This window comes from Sminthopsis crassicaudata, chromosome 2 (genome assembly GCF_048593235.1).
Source record: "Sminthopsis crassicaudata isolate SCR6 chromosome 2, ASM4859323v1, whole genome shotgun sequence".
In the NCBI taxonomy this organism is placed as follows: domain Eukaryota; kingdom Metazoa; phylum Chordata; class Mammalia; order Dasyuromorphia; family Dasyuridae; genus Sminthopsis; species Sminthopsis crassicaudata.
The window spans coordinates 543,156,380-543,177,613 of NC_133618.1; the positions used below are offsets into that span (position 1 = coordinate 543,156,380).

At 36.9% G+C, this 21,234-nt stretch overlaps 1 protein-coding gene across 1 annotated transcript in view; it reads right to left on the reverse strand.

The window, feature by feature from the left end:
* RAB8B (RAB8B, member RAS oncogene family) overlaps positions 1-19,578 on the reverse strand; it is a 66,272-nt gene extending 46,694 nt beyond the window's left edge. The window contains exon 1 of the mRNA XM_074294894.1: positions 19,345-19,578. Coding sequence (XP_074150995.1) covers positions 19,345-19,540 — 196 coding nt within the window. The 5' untranslated portion in view covers positions 19,541-19,578. The remainder of the gene's footprint in view (positions 1-19,344) is intronic.
* Between the last annotated feature and the right edge of the window lie 1,656 nt (positions 19,579-21,234).

Below are 21,234 nucleotides of genomic sequence, written 5' to 3' on the forward strand. Positions count from 1 at the left end.
TTTGAGAGTTAATAAACAAAGTGCTGAAGGACAGCTAAGTGGATAGAGCACCAGCCCTGAAGTCAGGACAACCTGAGTTCAAATCTGGTCTCAGATGAGCAGAAATTAAATAAGAATGGAAAAAGAGCATATTCTTGGTTTTTTTCCCCTCATAATCTGTTTATTCTACTTCCAAGTTGTTTTTTTTCCTTAACACTCTCATTTAAAAATTTTTTTTCAGTTAACAGAAGTCTATTTTTCCTCTCTCCCACCCTCCATTGAAAGAAAAAAAAAAGTAAACAATATGCATAATTAAGCAAAACTAATTTCTTCATTGTCTAAATTCATAAATAAATGTCTTATCTTCCTCTTTAATCTGTCACCTCTCTGTCAGGAGATAGATAGCAAGTTTTTATCATGGGTAATTTTTTTTAAAAATTTTTTTATTAAAGCTTTTTATTTTTAAAATATATGCATGGATAATTTTTCAACATTGACTCTTGCAAAACCTTGAGCTCCAAATTTCCCCCTCCTTTCCCCCACCCCTTCTCCTAGATGGCAAATAATTCAATATATGTTATACATGTTAAAATATATGTTAAATCCAATATTTGTAAACGTATTTATCTTGCTGCACAAGAAAAATCAGATCAAACAGGAAAAAAATGGGAAAGAAAATAAAATGCATACAACCACCACCAACAACAAAAAGAGTGAAAATGCTATATTGTGATCCACATTCAGTTCTCAAAATCCTCTCTCTGGGTGTAGATGGCTCTTTTCATCACAAGATCATTGGAACTGGCCTCAATTATCTCATTGTTGGAAAGAGTCACATTCATCAAAATTGATCATTGTATAATATTGTTGTTGATCTCCTGGTTCTGCTCATTTCATTTAGCATCAGTTTATGTAAGTCTCTCCAGGCCTCTCTAAAATCATCCTCCTGATCATTTCTTATAGAACAATAATATTCCATAGCATTCATATATCATAACTTATTCGGCCATTCTTCAATTGATGGGCATCCACTCAGTTTCCAGTTTTCAACCACTATAAAAAGGGCTGCCAGAAACAGTTTTGCACATATGGGTCCCTTTTCCTACTTTAAGATTTAAAAAGAGATGACATGATGGTATACTTAGAGAACCCCAAAGACTCTGCTAAAAAGCTATTAGAAATAATTCAGAATTTTAGCAAAGTCGCAGGATACAAAATAAATCCACATAAATCCTCAGGATTTTTATACATTACCAACACAATCCAACAGCAAGAGATACAAAGAGAAATTCCATTCAAAATAACAGTCGATAGTATCAAATATTTGGGAATATATCTACCAAAGGAGAGTCAGGAATTATATGAGCAAAATTACAAAACACTTGCCACAAAAATAAAGTCAGATTTAAATAATTGGAAAGACATTCAATGTTCTTGGATAGGCCGAGCGAATATAATAAAGATGACAATACTCCCCAAACTAATCTATTTATTTAGTGCTATACCAATCAGACTCCCAAGAAACTATTTTAATGACCTAGAAAAAATAACAACAAAATTCATATGGAAGAATAAAAGGTCGAGAATTGCAAGGGAACTAATGAAAAAAAAGTCAGAGGAAGGTGGTCTAAGTGTACCTGATTTAAAGCTATATTATAAAGCAACAGTCACCAAAACCATTTGGTATTGGCTAAGAAATAGACTAGTTGATCAGTGGCATAGGTTAGGTTCACAGGACAAGATAGTGAATAAAAATAGCAATCTAATCTTTGACAAACCCAAAGATCCCAAATTTTGGGATAAGAATTCATTATTTGACAAAAACTGCTGGGAAAACTGGAAATTAGTATGGCAGAAACTAGGCATGGACCCACATTTAACACCACATACTAAGATTAGATCAAAATGGGTCCAAGATTTAGGCATAAAGAACGAAATCATAAATAAATTGGAGGAACATGGGATGGTTTACCTCTCAGACTTGTGGAGGAGGAAGGAGTTTGTGTCCAAGGGAGAACTAGAGACCATTATTGATCACAAAATAGAACATTTTGATTACACCAAATTAAAAAGTTTCTGCACAAACAAAACTAATGCAAACAAGATTAGAAGGGAAGTAACAAATTGGGAAAAAATTTTTACAGTTAAAGGTTCTGATAAAGGCCTCATCTCCAAAATATACAGAGAATTGACTTTAATTTATAAGAAATCAAGCCATTCTCCAATTGATAAATGGTCAAAGGATATGAACAGACAATTTTCAGATGATGAAATTAAAACTATTTCCACTCATATGAAAGAGTGTTCCAAATCACTATTGATCAGAGAAATGCAAATTAAGACAACTCTGAGGTATCATTACACACCTGTCAGATTGGCTAAGATGACAGGAACAAATAACGATGAATGTTGGAGGGGCTGTGGGAAAACTGGGACACTGATGCATTGTTGGTGGAGTTGTGAAAGAATCCAACCATTCTGGAGAGCAATCTGGAATTATGCCCAAAAAGTTATCAAAATGTGCATACCCTTTGACCCAGCCATACTCCTACTGGGCTTATACCCCAAGGAACTACTAGAGAAGGGAAAGGGTCCTGTATGTGCCAAAATGTTTGTGGCAGCCCTTTTCATAGTGGCTAGAAACTGGAAGATGAATGGATGTCCATCAATTGGAGAATGGTTGGGTAAACTATGGTATATGAATGTTATGGAATATTATTGTTCTATAAGAAATGACCAACAGGAGAAATACAGAGAGGCTTGGAGAGACTTACATCAACTGATGCTGAGTGAAACGAGCAGAACCAGAAGATCATTATACACTTCAACAATGATACTGTACGAGGATGTATGCTGATGGAAGTGGATTTCTTCAACATAGAAGAGCTAATCCAATTCCAATTGATTAATGATGGACAGAACCAGCTACACCCAGAAAAGGAACACTGGGAAATGAATGTAAACTGTTATTTTTACCTTCTGAATCCAATTCTTCCTGTGCAACAAAAAATTCGGTTCTACACACATATATTGTCTCTAAATTATACTGTAATATATTTAACATATATAAGACTGCTTGCCATCTGGGGGAGGGGGTTGGGGGAGGAAGGGAAAAAAATCTGAATAGAAGTAAGTGCAAGGGATAATGTTGTAAAAAATTACCCATGCATATGTACTGTCAAAAATGTTATAATTATAAAATAAAATAAAAAATTTAAAAAAAAAAAAAAAAAAAAAGATTTAAAAAGAGCATATTCTAAACATAGATAACAACATGCATAAAAGTCCAAAGAATGGAGAACTTAGTGTACTTTGAAAAGGCATTTTAGTTGGATCATACAGTATATGGAAGGAAAAATGAAATAAGATGGAAAAGGTGGAATTATAGCAGACTATGGAGCACTTAAATACCAGGTGAAGGAATTCGAACATTGAGATGTTCTGTAAAGGAATTCGAACATTGAGATGTTCTGCGTTACCTCCAAGATATATGCCCAGGGAGAGCACCATAGCTCTTCACTATTTCTCCTCAGCAGGAAGTTACAAACCATAATCACTCATCTCTTCCTCTGATCAGAATTAATGGTCTATCACACAACTAAAACTATTCTTTCATCTCACTAAATAAACCCTATGACCCATCCTTCAAATTTTGATCAGTAAATTGACTGGGCAATTTTATAATCTAAAATCATAACCCTAAATAAAACTAATCTCTGCTGACCATCTATACTATCTGCATTTTAACCATCAATCTCATTCTCCCTCTTCCCCAACCATTTCCATTGGAACAATGAATGCTGTCCTTGGGATACTGAGCTCTGAAAGGTGAGTTCTCACCTTAGCTTATTCAAAAGCCAGGTCTCCAACTCACTTCCAGCTCACAATTTTCAAACTATGCTGCCTTCCCCCCACTCCCTTTGTTGCCTTTATGTGTTGTCTTCCTCTTATTAGACTGTAAGTTCCTTGAGTACAGAGGCTGTGCTGTTAGATTGTATTTATAACCTTTGCGTTAAAGTACAGCGCCTGGCACATTGTAAGAACTTGCTTTAATTAAATTTTTTTTATGGTATAATTAGGGAATTAGTTGCTTCACAAAAGTAAAGCTTCCAGCTAGAACTCAATTCAAATACTATGTTTGCCATAAGAAAGGCTTGTGTCAAGTCTAGAGGACACAAAAATGACATAAATAGTTTAAAATAGAGGATTTAAGACAATGTAGAATATCTATAAGTCAGAATCCGAGAAATATAAAGGTAAAATCTAAAAGTAAAAAATATAAGAAGAGAAACATTAATTTTAATTGGAAGAATTAAGAAAGGCTTAATAGAAGTGGTGGTATCTAGATTATCTTAAAGGGAGAGATTCCAATAGGCAAAAGATGAGATTTAAAGAGCCTATTCTAGGATTAAAACAAAAATATGAAGATGGGAAAGGAGCAGGATGAGAAGAATATGACTGAATATAAGAGTACAATGAAATATGCATAGGAAAAACAGGAAGAAATTAAACTGTAGTGAATCTGAATGCTAGAATCTAGATTTGATAGTTTGGTAAGCAATGGGGAGTTAGTTACTATGGGTTTCTGAGAAGAATGAACATGATCAGATCACTTGAGCAACAGTCTAACAGATGAGAGAGCAGAGAAAGTTAGAGCAGAAATTCTAGTTGGGAGACCCTTAGGACAGTCAAGAGAACTGATAGGGTATGTTGGTAAATGTTTAACAACTGGTTTTCTCGAAAAGAAACTTTTAAGTTAAATCTGCATGGTTAACATTTTCTCATCACTTTCTTAAATCTAGACATTCAACAAAATAATAGACCAAGCCTTGATTAGTAGGATTTGCCAGTTTCTCAGGGATAAATAAGCACATTGAAAATTCAAGCAGTATGAGCAGGTTCTAACACACTCCCGGCAATAGATGATAGAGACTTCAACTGAGATGTTCCCAATGAGGATGTAAAGCAGAGAACAAATGGGAGAGATACTGTGAAGATTACTCCATTAAAGTACTAATTCATTGTGACTCAAAGTTGATCCTAGACCAGTAAAACAAAAGTTTTTGGCAGGTCCTGATAAGCTGAAGAAGTTTGAGTATCTACAGTTTGTCTTCTAAGTACCAGTCTAAGAAAAAAAAGAAAAAAAAAAGGCTTATCACCAGGTTAGTGAATCATCTACAAAGTCATTGTGATCTGAGTTAGTGGAAGGAGTACCCAAATTGATGAAATCACAGAACTCTTAAACTATATGGAAGTGGAATTTATAGGATCTGACAGATTATCATTGGAAGATAAAGACCCAAGAAGAATCAAATATGATTTGGAGATTTCAAGCCTGAGTGACTTGGGATAGAAAATGGTGGTGACATAAATAGAAATTGAAGTTAGGAGAAGGACAAAGCTTTGTTGGGGGTGGGGATGGAAAAATATTAATATGGCAAATATCTAATTTTGCATTATTAGTAATACTAAGTGGCATTTATATAATGTTTTAAGATTTACCAATCTTACATATGCTAATAACCTTCAAGATAATTTCCTTTATTTGCCTCAAGTACCACCTCTTCAGTGAAACAAACCTCTGATCCCCACAAACAGAATGTAAACTTACAAATGGCAGGGACCTGTTTTTTTTTTTTTTTTTTTTTTTTTTTTAATCTTTGTATCCACAATACCTAGCAAAGTGCTTTGTACTCAGTAAGAGTTTAATAAATGTTTAATTGTATTAATTCATCTGATCCTCCTACTATACCTATAAAGTAAATAGAACATTTGTGAGTATTTTCTTCATATTATGGGAGGAAACTGAGCATTAGAAAGTTTTAAAAATTGAAACAAGATCACACAGCATCACAATCAGAAGATGAATTCAGGTCTTACCTGACTTCCAATTCAGTATTCTTTCCATTAAAGCAAGATTTCCTGTCAAAAGCCATAAAAGTGGAAATATTCAACAGGTAATGGAAATAAGAGGTTAGAACAATAAAAAAAAAAAGTTCAACCTGAAGATATGGATTATGAAGTTTTCTGCATGGGAATGATAACAGAAATCACAGAGGCAAATGAGATAAAAAGGAGAGTAAAAAAGAGGTCTATGGCTAGTACCTTGAGGGATATCCACATGTAAGAAAAAGAAAAATGATAAGGAATAAGGAAAATATAAGAAGCAGAACCATAAGAATGCAGCACTAGAAAATCCAAGGGACAAAAGTGTGCCAAGAATAATTGGAAACTTGTGCCTTTATATAACTTAAATCTGTGTAAGTACAATCCTTTCCATGTTATCATTTTTGAAATTTAGTACATACTTTGCTGCCTTCTTAGGTATTAAAATAAATACAAACTGATCTTTTTCCCCCCACAATTCAAGTTCATTACGAACAGTATTGCATTATGCTGTAAAAAAGCGATAATCTCAACCTCAAGGTCTACTAAGATATGTAAGGTCTCAAACTAAAAGTTATCTGCTTATACTTAGGTTATTTGATATTTAGTTGTCAAAGTACCTGTCTCTCCTATGTATCCCTTTTCTTTAATCAGCTAATTCTAATATTCAATAGGCTATTAAGTTTGGCAAATTTAGAACTTTATAATATAATATGAGACAGTCACTCAGAGATTTCATACTCTTATGAGTAAAGTATATTCACTTCAGTTAGGTCACAGACTTTGTGACATCAATTTTAGGTACTCTGAGGATTTTTTTTCTTCCTGGCTGTCAACTGTGCTCTAGAAAATTGAGACTGCTAGAGAAATTAGGTGTTACTATATTTAAAACTTCACCTTATGAGAAAATTGGTAAATAAAAACTTGCATAAACTAAAAGATGCTTTTTTATCCTTAAAAGAAAGACCACACTAACATGAAAGCTCTTAAATGAGTATACCAAAGGAAGGAAGTTCACTGTTACTGTTCCAACCACATTCTATCTAGGCCCCACAACTACTAAAATATATTGCAGGTCCATGTGAAGAAACAGTGATAAGGTTTAAATTACAATTATATTTCCTTCTATTTTTGAGTTCAATTCTTATCCTGTATTTGCCCCAATTTAAACATGTACAATACTTTGCCTTGAGCATAGAGCTCCCTAAAGGCAGTGTCAAACCTGAAAGTTATGGCTACTGAAAGAAAGTCCTCAAAGTACAAATTTTCCAACCATCTCTCCTACACAGTGTTTTTACATAATCTATTATGTTGGCTTGTAGAAAAGGTGTAGCTTTGTTATGATTTTTTAAAATTATTCTTTCTTAACATGTTTCTTGAAAGCTTGGTATTCATGAGTCACTGAAAGCCTCTTCCCCCCCCTTTTTTTTTTGCCAAATGAAGACTCTAAAACATGACTTCTCCCTAAGAAAGGGATATAGATTCATTCTCTAAAGAGAGAAACTGCAAGTTCAAACACAAGATTCTGTGATTCCTTTAGTATAACATTCTCATTTAATAAAAATTACAATTTTTTAGTAGTCATTATAATTACTTAATCATGGTCATATATAGTGAGTACTGCAGCCTTTTTAAGGGTAATTCTATGAACCATAGACTCTACTCATTTATAGTCTCTGATAAGTTTTTGAAAGAATTTTCATATAGTAGAAAACAATTTAGATCTGGAGTCAATCAGCCATGGATCAGAAACATGTCTCTAACATGTACCAGCTGTGTGAATATGGACAACTTACTTTTACCCATTTGTCTTAGCTTCCTTATATTTAAGTGGTAATGATACCTATATGGCCTACTCTATAAGGTTGTGAAGATCAAATGAGATGCCTACAAATGATACTTTGCAAACCTTCAGAAACTAAATAAGTGTTTGCTTTAATTATTACCATATAGTGAACTGCAAGCTTGTTCACAATCATCTTCTTTAGAAGAGTAAGAAACTATTTCTTTCTTTTTTTTTTTTCCCCCTGAGGCTGGGGTTAAGTGACTTGCCCAGGGTCACACAGCTAGGAAGTGTTAAGTGTATGAGATCTGATTTGAACTCGGGTCCTCATGAATTCAAGGCTGGTGCTCTATCCACTGCGCCACCTAGCTGCCCCAGAAACTATTTCTATTAAATCTATTTTTACATTCCTTCTTCAGTTCTTACCACAATAATCACAGGACTTAAACATTTAAGTTGAATATAAGTAGAAGAAATTTCTAGTTGTTTTAATTAATTTGTGTTAAATAGACTGCAGAGTGGTAATACATTTTCTTTTCTTAGAAATATTATCTTTTGGTATTGGTGGCAAAACTGGAATTCAAACCCAGTAAATCCAAGAGTCATAAAGACATAAAGCTGATACTTTGTTATAGTTGGTGCTACCACATTTGCTTCCCACTAAGGCGCATGGTGGTAAAAGAAAAATTAACAATACCTATATGTATAATTTCAGTTAACACACAAAAATGAAGAACTTTAATACTTTAACTAAAGAACTAAGAATTAAAATACTGAGCCCCAGGAGACTAAGAGCTGCCTGGAAAATCTCCCAAAAGTTCAGGAATGGGTAAACTCCAAGGAGCCAAAAAATGATTTTTTCTGAATGCTACAGGTATTAAGGAAAGGAAAACACTCAAGGAAAAACAATAGTCAGCATACTATAAATTTCCAAAACGTGAGATTTTAATGGTGTCATACAAAGTTACCCTCTGAGTTTAGCTACATAAAGTATGGTTAGAGTGTTTTTTCTCTTTCACTATTAACAATGTTACAGTGTACTAGAGGAGGGAGGAAGGGAGGAAGGGAGGGAGAGGGAGAGAGGGAGAAAGAACTGAAGTCAGAACCTGAGTTCAAATTCTATCCCTGACACTTTTTACTTCTATGATCTTTGGCTAATCAATTAGGTACTTTAGCTCTTCAGTTTTCTCACCTGCACAATGAAATATCTTTGAGGTCTCTTCCAGCTCTAAATTTATTGTCCTAAAAAGCATGAAGACACCTCTGCAAATAATTTTAGACATATTAAGTCAGTGGTCCTCAAACTTTTTAAATAGGGGGCCAGTTCACTGTCCCCCAGACTCTGGGAGGGCCAGACTATAGGGAAAACAAAAACTCACACTCTATCTCCGCCCTTCAGCCCATTTGCCATAACGGGGGGGGGGGGGGGGGGGGGGGGGGGGGGGGGGGGAGAGGGGAGAGAGCCATAAACGTCCTCAGCAGGCAGCATCTGGCCTGGTTTGAGAACCCCTGCATTTAAGCAAACTTGTGTGCAGCAAAGTCCTTAAGTCTTTGTCCACCTGCCCTCATGGAGCTTTCTTCCAGCTTAATAGGAGTGTAAGTACACAAATAACAATGATAATCCATAATGCATTATTCATTCATTACAGAGGTTCAAAATAAAATAATTACCTGAAATCCCAAGGTGAAAAAAATTCTCACAAAGACAGCAACAGAGAAGGTTTTGTAGGGGAATTAACATTTAAGCTGGATTTTAAGGGTAAAGCTTTATAAGGTTAATTAAAAAAAAAATTTTAAAAGATGAGTAGGTAATTCAAAGGTGAAAATGAGAGAGAACATACTTTGTGATGTGAATGATGTAAAGAAAAAGAAAAAAAAAGCAGAGTAATTCAAGGAGCAGAAAATATTACAATTTGACTCTAGAATGGTGCTAGTTTATGCAAGATTTCCACAAGCTTTGAATGCTAAATCAAGTTTCATTTTTATCTGATAAGCAATAATAAGTCCTGGAAGTATTAATCAATGGAGTGATTGGGTTAGAAACAGACTTATGCAATAAGATTCGTCTAGATATGGCATGATAGACAAAGCAATAATGGAATACCTCATATAATGCAGGAGAGGTATGACAGAAAGAGTAGGGGTTATAAGTCAGAAGAACTCTTTCTTCAGGTAAAAAAAGAGAAAGATGCCTATAATCTTCATTTCAGCTCGTTGGTTAAACTCAGCTTATAACTTCCAAGTTTTACAACTTCTATGGCAGTAGGCTCAGCACTTCTGGGCCCAGCTCTACCAACCAGACTAGATGGGAACTGAGCTGCTTTATGCTGCGCCAGGTTGGACCCTTGGGAACCAGCACAGGCAGTGGGGGGAGGCAGGAGTCTTAGTCTGCTCAGGGAGCACCTATCAGAATTTGAGGGCACATAGTGCCTCTCAATTTTTTTTCCTTTACTGCACATTGTCACGAATATGAAAGTGAAAATGAAGTTATTAATAAAATCACATGAATGCTTGAATTCACAAAAGTTAAACATGCAAATGCTGATAGTTGACTATAATTATGAAGTGCACACATTAGGTGTTATATAAACGTTAGCTATTATCACCTTAGCACAATGAAAGATATAGCATCTTACTGCTTTTTACCTGCAGTCCATCTATCTTCAGGAAAAAAAAAAAACAAAACAACAACTATATTTCAAATTTCAATCTACTTATAATTGCCTAGTAAATAACATCTCACGAACTAAAATCCACAGGCAACTTTAAAAGGCAGAAGATAATGGACTGGATAGTGTTCTGTGCTTAAGTAGGAAGACCTGTGTTCAAAAGTCCAACTTCTAACATTTACCACCTGAGTGACCATGGGCATATCACATCCAAGTCTATTTCCTCATCTGCAAAATGAGGATAACACCTGAAGTATCTACTACTTCATGGGTTTGTGGTAAAGAACAAGTAAGGTAATTTATGTAAATTGCTTTGAAAACTTTCTAAGGGACTATGTAAGCATCAGTTATAAGGGAGACTTATTATTATTATTATTATTTATTATTTTAAAGAAAATTCTAATTAATGCAAAACAATGAAAAAAAAATCAACCAAAAAAGTCATAAGACAAGTTCAAAGAGCAAGACCTGGAATTTAAAAACAAATTTTTTTTTCCCCTGAGGCTGGGGTTAAGTGACTTGCCCAGGGTCACACAGCTAGGAAGTGTTAAGTGTCTGAGACCAAATTTGAACTCAGGTCCTCCTGAATTCAAGGCTGGTGCTCTATCCACTGCGCGACCTAGCTGCCCCCAAAAACAATTTTTAAAGCATCACTTGATCACATTCAATAGTTTCATATCAGTTTCATATCATATTAAATAGATTATTAACATATAATACAAAACAATGTTATGTTAAGAGTATTCTGTATCTGTTCTTTGATATAATGGTGATAGGCCAGAATTTTTTAAAATCGTGTTAGCTTGACCTTCCAAAATAGGTTTTACTTTAGTCTTAAATTTTGTTGCTGCTTTGCTAATTAATAATTAAACATCAGTATGACCGTAGACATATTTAAATGATATACAACTAAATCTATACTATAAGTGTAAATGCGTATATTCTCTTTTACAAAGGAATTTGATTTGGTCAGCATAAATTCCTAACAACTCTAACCTACTTCCCTATATGGGACAGAGAACAAAAACAAACAGCCCTATCTGCCAATTAGAAATAAGGAAGAAACTATTAATGGGCATCTGTTACATTGTTTCAATCTAATGAGCAAAGATAAAGAAAAAAATGGCTCTTCTAATGTAAACCAAGTAATCTCACCCATTTTTTATTTGTTATTATTTAGTACTTTGATTTATTAAAGGAAAGAAACAAAAGTTTTAAATGTACTCCAGTTCAACAATTTGGAGAGGTCAATAGGTAAATAAAATGACTTCATCCTAAAATATCATTTTAAAATTGAGGCTTTGTTGTACATACTCTTTGACCTAGCAATACCATACTAAGTCTGTATCTCAAAGAGATTTTAAAAAAAAGAAAAAAGAAAAAAAATATTTACAATAGATTTTTTTAATGGTTCCAAAGAATTAGAATTGTGAAGGGCTACCCATCAATTGGGGAATAGCTAAATAAATTGTGGTATATGATTGTGATGGAATAACTATTGTGCTACAAGAAATGACAAACAATGGTTTCAGAAAAATCTGGAAAGACTTGCATGAACTAATGCAAAGTGAAATGAGCAGAACCAGGAGTAAGAAGCAACAGTGTACAATGATCAATTGTGAATGACTTAGCTATTTTCAGCAATACAAAGATCCAAGACAATTAAAAAGAACCAGTGATGAAAAATGCTATCTACCTGAATGGAATTTGAATGCAGATGGGAAGTTCTTTTTAGTCTGTTTTCTTTCACAATACAACTAATCTGCCTGACTGTACATGGATAACCTTCATTAAATTGCTTCCTTAATGAGAGGGAAAGGGAAGGAAAATGGGAGGGAATTTGTATTCAAAATTGTAAAATAGGTTAAAACTGTTTTTACATGTAATTGGAAAAAAATAAAACATTTTTTTAATTGAAGTTTTAAAAAATATATCTAGTAAATTCAGGGAAGGATGCCTCAAGGGTACAGGAATGGATATTTGTTCCTTTATTAAGTGTTCAAGTACAATTACTCCCATTCATCTTCATTTTTATTCACATCTAATACAGTAACTTGAATGCCATAAGGTCTAACTTACTCAAAGTAATTTTTTGTGGGAGAGTGTCAAGAAAGACCTTGCATAGTAGATTAAAATCTTATCATTCCTAGAAGGAAGGAATTCTAAGAGCTCTATATTCTTTATAGTTCTAATTGGGCAGTTAGAGCAGATGATGCTTAAGAGCACTGGCTCTGTAATAAGACAACCTGAGTTCAAATACAGCCTCAAACATAAAATAGCTGTGTGACTAGATAAGTCACTTAACCCTTTGCCTCCATTTTTCCTCATTTGTAAAAATGAGCTAGAGAAGAAAATGACGAACCACTCCAGCATCTTTACAAAGACACAACTGAAAATGACTGAACAACATGGTTTTTGTTAGATTCAGTTTAATAACTAATTCAAAACCAACTTCTAATTTTCACTTATATTGATCTCACTAACCTTTCACCCATCAAAATGATACATATTTAGCTATTTTGACTTTTCTGGGTTAATCTCTTCTGACAAGAACCTTCTCCTTAAAATGTTACTATGTGTCAAACTCAAATAGTAAAGAATCTCTGCAGGCCACAAACTGATTTAGAAAACCACAAATTAACTATAACCATATTATATTATATTTTCATGTATTTTATTAAACATTTCTCAATGACATAGTCACTTAATAATGGGCTGACCCCTGCAGTGAGTTATACCTCTGATGTAACACATTTTCAGTAACTCTTTCTGTGTTCATTTATTCTAAAATGATAAGTATAGGTTTTATATAAAACTCTCAAATTCCCTAACATAGTGTACTTTCTAGAGCCCCCGATTGGGGTGCCAAAATGTACTATGCTTCCTAGAGCCCCAACATGGGGTGCCAAAATATACCATCCAGACTAGCTCTCTAGAAGATCTTGGGACCAGCCTGAGTCCTTGGTCTTAGTGGAGGACTGATGAGGCAGGGATCCGCGTAGATGGTCAAAGCATGGAGTCCCTTATTTCAAGTTCTCTCAACCCTAAATACCTTAGTATAATTACATCACTATGAATATATGCTAACTATAAGCATCCTGTTATTAATATGTAAATGCCTCTTCTATTGTAAGTATCTTTGTTTCAAGTAGAATACAGGTTGCCACACACCCCCTGACTTCTCAGGAAGGCTGAGATGCCCCAATGGGAAATGAGAGCCGAACCAGACATTAGTAAATTTTTTCCAGATTCAACTTTTTCCAGATGTAATGAAGAATACAATATTACCGGGGTAATATGTTGTTCATCTTTGATATAAAATATAAAAATGATAGTTTTTAGATCAGTGTCTTAGTATGAATCCTGAATCACTATCAACCAAATTAAAATTTTAGTCTAAAAGAAATTCAACTTGGGGGGAAAAAAAACAAAAAAAAAAACATAAGACCAAAAATAATTTGTCAAAATCATTTCATTTTTGAAAAAAATCTTTTAAAATCTTTGTTCATATGTTCCTGCAATTTGGAGATACACTGCCCTCCCCCTCCACTGATCTTCATACAGCACAAAGAAAAAAAAGTTAAGTAAAGTCAACTGATATAGGAATTATGTCTGATACATGCAGTATACCATATCCATAAGTCAATCAATGAAAAAGCATTTATTAAGTGCCATATATTTGCACAAGTAGTAAGCCACACAGCTGAGATTGTAATCCAGGTCCTCAGACTCCTAATCCTGTGCCTTTCACTGCCCCACAATGTCCTAAAGTTCAATAATTTTAATGCACTTTGATTTTCTATCCTGAAACAATGGAGCACAAGGAATATGCAAGGAAAACACAGGTATGAACTCAGATAACTCTTTAAAACAGTAACTATTTCCCTGAACAAACTAAATCAATTGGAGCAAACAAGAGTATTTTAACTTTAAAAATGTTAAATTTATCTATACTCTATCTAACTTCCTAACTGGAAAAAGTAGCAGCCTGACCCACAGAGTTATTTTCCCTGTCCTAGTAAGAAAAGTCCTAAATGACTATGAATGCTCAGAAAAAAATTCTGGACAGTAAACCAAGAAACCTAGGTTCCTGATTTCTAACTGGGCCAGCCAAGTTACTCAAACAAGGCACTTCGCTCTCATTCTGTGTTTCCTCATTTATAAAATGAAGAGGTTGCATTAAATGATATCTCAGACTCCTTCCAACTGGAAAAAAAAATCTATATTATGAATTTAAGTAGAGGTAGATTTCAATTACTCAATAAATATGAAAGCATAAATGAATAGCATGGGATGAAGAGTTCAACAAAGGGAAACTACACTGATCTGGATTGTCTTCAAAACTATGTGTCAACTACAAAAGTTGGGGATCATTTTTCTTTTTACTTATTTTTTTTTAATCTCTTACATGATTTCTGGATATACACAGCATTTAATAAGAGCTTGTTGTTTGACGCACGTACTAAAAAATAAGTCACCCCTGGTGTAAAGAGGCATAAGGGGAGAAATCAAACACAAAAATAAATCCAAAGTTCTCAAGTAATTTAAAAAATAAAAATAAGATAATTTTTTTTGGGGGGAAAGACACTGGCAACTAGTGGGGAGGGGGGGAGGGGACCATAGTATGAGGAAAAATATCACATAGAAGATAATACCTGAGCCGAGTCTTCAAGGTAGCTAGGGATTCAAAGAGGCAGAGGTGATCAAAAGATGTATTTTAGGTATGGAGAATATCTGTGAGAAAATGTATAGTATGTATAAAAATGTGTATGATGAATGATAGCATGGAGCCAAGATATGAAGGGCTTTAAATGTCACAGACAAGTTTATGGTGTAAATCATAAAAGTCTGAAGGGAAGAGATGATTCTTTCCAAGGAATGATAGTCGTTTGGATCTCACTCAATTTTATCAGGAAACCTGTCCTCCTTAGAAGTCTGAGCAAAAACCTCCACAAATTGCATATAAGTTTTTAGGAAATAGTAATAACTCAAGCAGTAGGATGTGATCTTTTTTATCTGTTCTAATATAAACCTTTTGCCTGCTATTAGAAACTCCATCAACTGCACTTACTTATATATCTGTAGTTGATGTGGTACTTTCTATTTGAAGGTTGCTAGTCTTACCATTCCCACTCCCACACCCACACTACTCTCTACCCATAGCTTGATTTCATAAGATTTCATGAAATCTAAATTTTTCTGCTGTTTCAAAAGAATTTTGTTACTTTCTGCCAGGCCATCCCTTCTTTCCTATACATCCCAAGGACTGCAAAAAATCTAATATAACCACATGAGATCAATGAGAACACACTCAATTTTATTCCTGTTTTTATCCCCTAAACTGTTACATAGAGCTGCTAGAAAGACTGAATAAATGTTATCCTCCACAAAAGTTGTATTTCAATCATTTAGAGATAAATTTCTTTTGGAAACAAATATTAAATTTCTTCACAATGAAAAGTATTTTATGAAAATACTATTTTAAAGCAACTCATATACAACTTATAATAATTATATGAAACATAATGAAAATAAAAATAATGTAATAAAAAAGAACAAGAAAAAAGAGACATTTAGTCTAAGAAGTTTGTCTAAAGTAGTACATATGGATTCTGTTTCCTTCAACCCTAAAGCAGCTGAAGAAGCAATATGTTACTCAACTTATTTGTAAATTCCTTATTATCTATAGTCAAAAGCATATTTTCAACAAAATTTTAAAAAGGAGTGTTTTACAGTTTTGAAATTAGTAACATTTTAAGACATTCACTCCTTTTAGTTTGTGTATCAGTTCCTAAAAAACCCCGTATGGAAAACACGTAAAGGATGGCATTTAAAATCTCCTTCCTCGGGAAAGAAAAAGCCATAGTAAAAACTGTACCTTTGTGACACACATGTCAAGAACCAGCAACCCAAACTTCCCTAAACTCTAAGAAGTCCATATGAAAATTAGAAGGCTAATAAGCTAATTTAAAAAATAATATTTGACTTATAAAATATAACAAAATAGTTATTTTTAAACATACATGTAAGAGAAAAAACCATAAAGGTGCATGACTCAAATACATTCTCCCCAAAAGTACCTCTTTTGTTGGTTCCTAATTCAGCAACTCATAATGAAACAAGTTATAACTACAAATATATGCAAGAATGACATGCTAAGGTTTTGAAGCTCACAGGTTAAATTGCAAGGAAACTCATGACAGTTTCTTATGCAGATACTTTTTAAATAAGAAAAATGAAAGTAATGCCAACTCTGTACCCAGCATAAAAATCAGCTTTGATTCCAATATGAAGTTTGAAATATGATTGCTACTTATCTTGTTACCTGAAAATATAATGGTTATAAGTGGCAAAATTACAAGGTCAGTTCCCAGCAAAACCAAAAAAACCCCAAACAATCCCTTGTCAAATCAATTAAAAGTCACCAACTGAAGTAAATAACATGCTGTAATATATTTAGCAAATAATTATGAAAACCACTGAAAGATATACAAGAGCTCAAGAAGAGTAAGAGATAACATTCTTTAGCTAGGAAGTTACATTAAAATTTTAAAAGCAAACAAAAATAAAAACCTAAAAGTATAGTATCAGAAAAGGAAACCTTCAGTTACAATTGAGTATCAATTAAAAATTAAATCATTCTACTATCATTCACTTATATCTCTGCCTCTTACATTTTATTTCAAAGAAGTAAAGGCAAAGAAAAGTGCAAGCCACTATGGAAAGAGTCCAGCATTCCTACTCCTTTCCATTTCTTCTCCAACTCTCTTGTATTTTCTCCCCCAATTTCTTCCACTGCTCATGTCATATCATTTGTATCCTACACTTTTCCTTTTTGTTTTTACTTTTACAGTCACTTTTTCCTACTAGCCCACTGCTTATCTTCTTTTCTTTCCTTCACTACTTGTTCTTTAACTTTCTATTCCCCTCCTAATTTGTCTACTCCAATGATCCCTCTTTCCAGGACTCCCATAACCCCATTCTTCCTTTTTTACTCCATCACCTTATTTTGATCTCTTTCATTCCATTGCCCCACACTTATTGAGATCGAGACTCCTCTAGTTCCTAAGATTCTTCAATATGTCACTTTCCCATTTTCTTCCTTTTTCCCACCATTATTGTTCTCTTATTTCCTATCTACCTTCAACTTGGTTTTCTCAATTACCTCCATTAAGTCCTACCTCCTCCAGTCTCCTATTTCTGTCCTGTCCTGTTCTTTTCCTATCCCCCAGTTTTTTCCTTTCTCTTCCTCTTCTTACAACCTCTAGTTTTCTCCTTTCCTCTGGTATCTTCTCTCCCTAACCTTTTACCCCCTTTTCACCTTCTCTTTTCCCCACTCCTTAACATTCTTCCCAAACTAACAAAGTTCCTTTCTTTCCTATTCTGTTTTCTTCTTTTAACCATGTTTCTTTTCCTTCTATGTTCCCCTCTTCAAGGTCTAGTGATCTCATATTTTCGGTTTTCTTTTGCCCTCCGTCCTCTACCCTGCAATCCTTTCCTCATGTTTTCTTCCTGTCCTTTCAAATTCCTCTTTCAACCTCCTCTCATTGCCTCCAATCTCCTTGGTCTTCTGTCTTCTGGTCTCCCATGATATCTCCATGCTCTTCTCCCTCTGGTTTACAGCGTTCCTTTACCCATTCTCTCATGCCTCCTCATTTCTTGTCCTATTTCCTCTCTTGTCTCCCAGTTTCCTCTTGTTCACCCTACATTCCTTCTCTTCCATCATATGTCCTTCCCCATGCTCTAATTTCTTTTGTTCCCCTCGTTCCATTTTGTTCCTCTTTTATTTCCTTCTTTCTCTAATCATATCCTCCTCCTTCCATGTTTCACTCCTTCTTACCCCAACATCCCCTTTTGTCTTCTTTGTACCTTGTTCTTTCCTCTTCGTGTTCCTTTCTGTCATTCCTCCCTCTCACTCCCCTTCTTTTCACCTCCTCTCCTCTCACTCTATTTCCCCTTCCTTCCAGTACTCCTTCATGAGCCTCTTGGCCCTATCAGCCCTGTTCTTTTCTGTTCCTTCATGTCCCTCCCCTTCTTCTTCCCTCCGGTTCCAAACTTTCTTCTCTTTTATCTCTCTTGACTCCTTGCCCCTTCTTTCCTCCCTCCTACCCCCCCAAGCTTTCTTCTCTTTCCTCCTAGCTCTCCCCTTCATGCTCTCTCTTCCCTTCCTCTTTTGCTGCTGTGTTCTCTCCCTCGTCCTCTTCTCTTTCTTCTCCTCAGTCCCCTCATCTCTTTTCTCCCTGCCTGGATTCTTCCCTCCTGCCCACCTGTAGTGCCCCCCATATCCCTTTCTCTCTCTCCTCCCCTGAGCCACGTCCTGTCCTGCCTCACCTCCTACTTTTCTTTCATCCCCAGTGGCTTCCTCACTTGTACCCCGTAGTGCCCCTCCCCACAGCCCTCGCTGCTCCCTCCAGTCTTCACACTCCTCCATGATCCCCCTGTTTCCATCCGTCCGCCCCACTCTGTCTCCCTAGTCTCCTGACCCCTCTCTCCCCTCCACCCTCCATGGTCTTCCTTCCCGGCCTCTCTCCTCCCTCACACTCCGGGGGTCTCCTCTCGTTACCCACGCTCTCCAGGCCCTTCTTCCACACCGGTACCCCAGGGTTTCCCTGCCCCCCCATCCTCCCTGTCCCCCGTCCCCAGGCCTTCCCGCCCTATCCCCTCTCTCTCCTCCCGGCAGTCCCCCGCGGTCTGATGGTCCCTCTCTATTCCCTCCCTCAGGGGTCTCCCCGTGATCCCCCTGGTCCTTTGTATCTCCTCCCCTCGCACCGAATCTCCCCCCTTTCCCCCTTTCCTCCTTACCCTCTCTCCCGCCGCTCCGTCCCCTCTCCTTTCCGCTGTCCCTCTCCCCTCGTTCTCCTTCCCCACCCCTTTTCTCCTCTCCCCGTCCCCTCTTACTCTTCTCCCCCAGTCCCCAAGGGTGTCTCTCTGTCCCTCCCCCGGTCCCCCCAAAGCTCCCCCATCTCTAGTTGTTGCCCCCTTCCCTCCCTCCCGAGCAGCCCTCTCCCCGCCCCTGCGGCCCCTCACCGATGGTGGAGATGAAGGTGGTGTTGAAGGCGTCCTCGGAGAAGCGGAACAGGAGGCAGGTCTTGCCCACCCCCGAGTCTCCGATCAGCAACAGCTTGAAGAGATAATCGTACGTCTTCGCCATCTTCTCGCTCTGTCCCTCTGACCGGGAGGGAGCCGAGGGGATGGGGGGCGGAGGGCGGGGGTGTGGCCTCATGGGGCCGCTCGCCCCGCCCCAGCCCCGCCCCAGCCAGCCTGCGCGCCCCGCCCCTCTCGGCCAATCCTGGGGATCTTCGTCATCACTACTCGCGCCCTGGGAGCCCCTGGGACTTGTAGTCCCCTCCGAGGTCTACGGGCGTTCCCCGGCTCAGAGATGCGCAACCTTTTGGAGTGGATGCGCTAAACTGAGTAGGGTTCGAAAGACCTACTGCACGCCGGGAACTCGGAGATTTTTCTTTATCCCGGCGGGGGCCGAAGGAAAGGGGTTAAAATATTGTTAGCCTTGCCACCGAGAACATCAACTGATCCTTCTGTTTCTTTGTGTATAAGGCATTTTCGTATCGACCACCTCCGATTGTGAAGACCCCTTCTCATACAGAAGTTTACTCCAGAAATTCTCGGGCCAAAAACGAACCTGGCCCCGCGGGGCCGAAGTGCGGGAGAGTGGAGTCCTGCCCATTCTGCCGCCTGCGGATTATCCGCTTCGTGCGTTCTCTGCGCTCGGTCCCAGAACACCCTGCCCGTAGTACTCCACTTCTAGGCCCTTCCCGCCAGCTGTTCGTCGAGAATCCACAAGTCCGTAGTAACCACCCGCTGTATGTTGCGGTCTGTGCCAGGTGCTAGAAACACAAATACAAAAATGAAAACGTTCCCGTCCTTTGCATGCTGTAAGGGGAGGCAACATGGAGAGAGGAGAGAAATGCAAAATAAGTGTGTGTTTTTTCCTCAGGGATTGGAAAGCAGCAGCGATGGAGGAAATAAGGGAAGGGTCAGGATAGCCCTCAGCAGGAAGAGGCCCTTTACCTGAGTTTTCCACGAAACTCGGGCTGTGAGAAGCAGTATCGCATTCCAGCCTTAAAGAGGTAGATGGAATGTTGAGTGTGAGGGAGAAGTAAGGTCAGTTTGCGGGACATTTCTTGAAGGGGAATAGCTTGTAAGAAGTTTGAAAAAATAGCTTGTGAACAGGCTAAGAAGGGATTTAATGCTGGAGAAGTTTGCACTTGATCCTAGAAGTAATAAGGAGCCACTAGAGTTTATTGAGCAGGAGAGTGACACCATCAGACTGATACTTTAGGAAAATTCCTGAGGATTTTACTGGGGAAAGGAGAGGCAGGTTTGTCTGTCAGGAGGCTGTTACAAAGAGTAAGCTAGAGATGAAGTTGGCTTGAATTGGAATGATGGCCACATACGTGATAGTCTGATAGGGGTGATCCCCAGTAATGAAGATGATGACATCAGTCCAAGCAAAACATTTAGGCAAGTCATTCCGTGGTCTTCTTCATCTTCTCTACCCCTCCCCCTCCCCAGTCAGTCTCTTTTCCCTACCATTCTTATCCCATCATGCATTGCTAAGAATGAGTTTTACATTACCTACGATTGTAGATTGTGTATTATTCTCTTTCATGCACATGAATATCATAGAATAATAGTTCTATTAAATATATTCTATATATTTTGTCATTTCATTAGATTTAGTTGAATATTGTGTCACTCTCTTTATACTGCTCTCTCAGGTTTCAGGACTGCTTCCAACTAGATCATAATACAATATAATATCTACTGGATATTATATATTAACACCAGAGTCCTCATGCTGAATTTCGAAACAAGAAAAATCTCAGATAGTCATAATAGCTCTTATTTGTTGAGTTTCCAGAACATTTGATCTTCACAATAACGCAATGATATAGG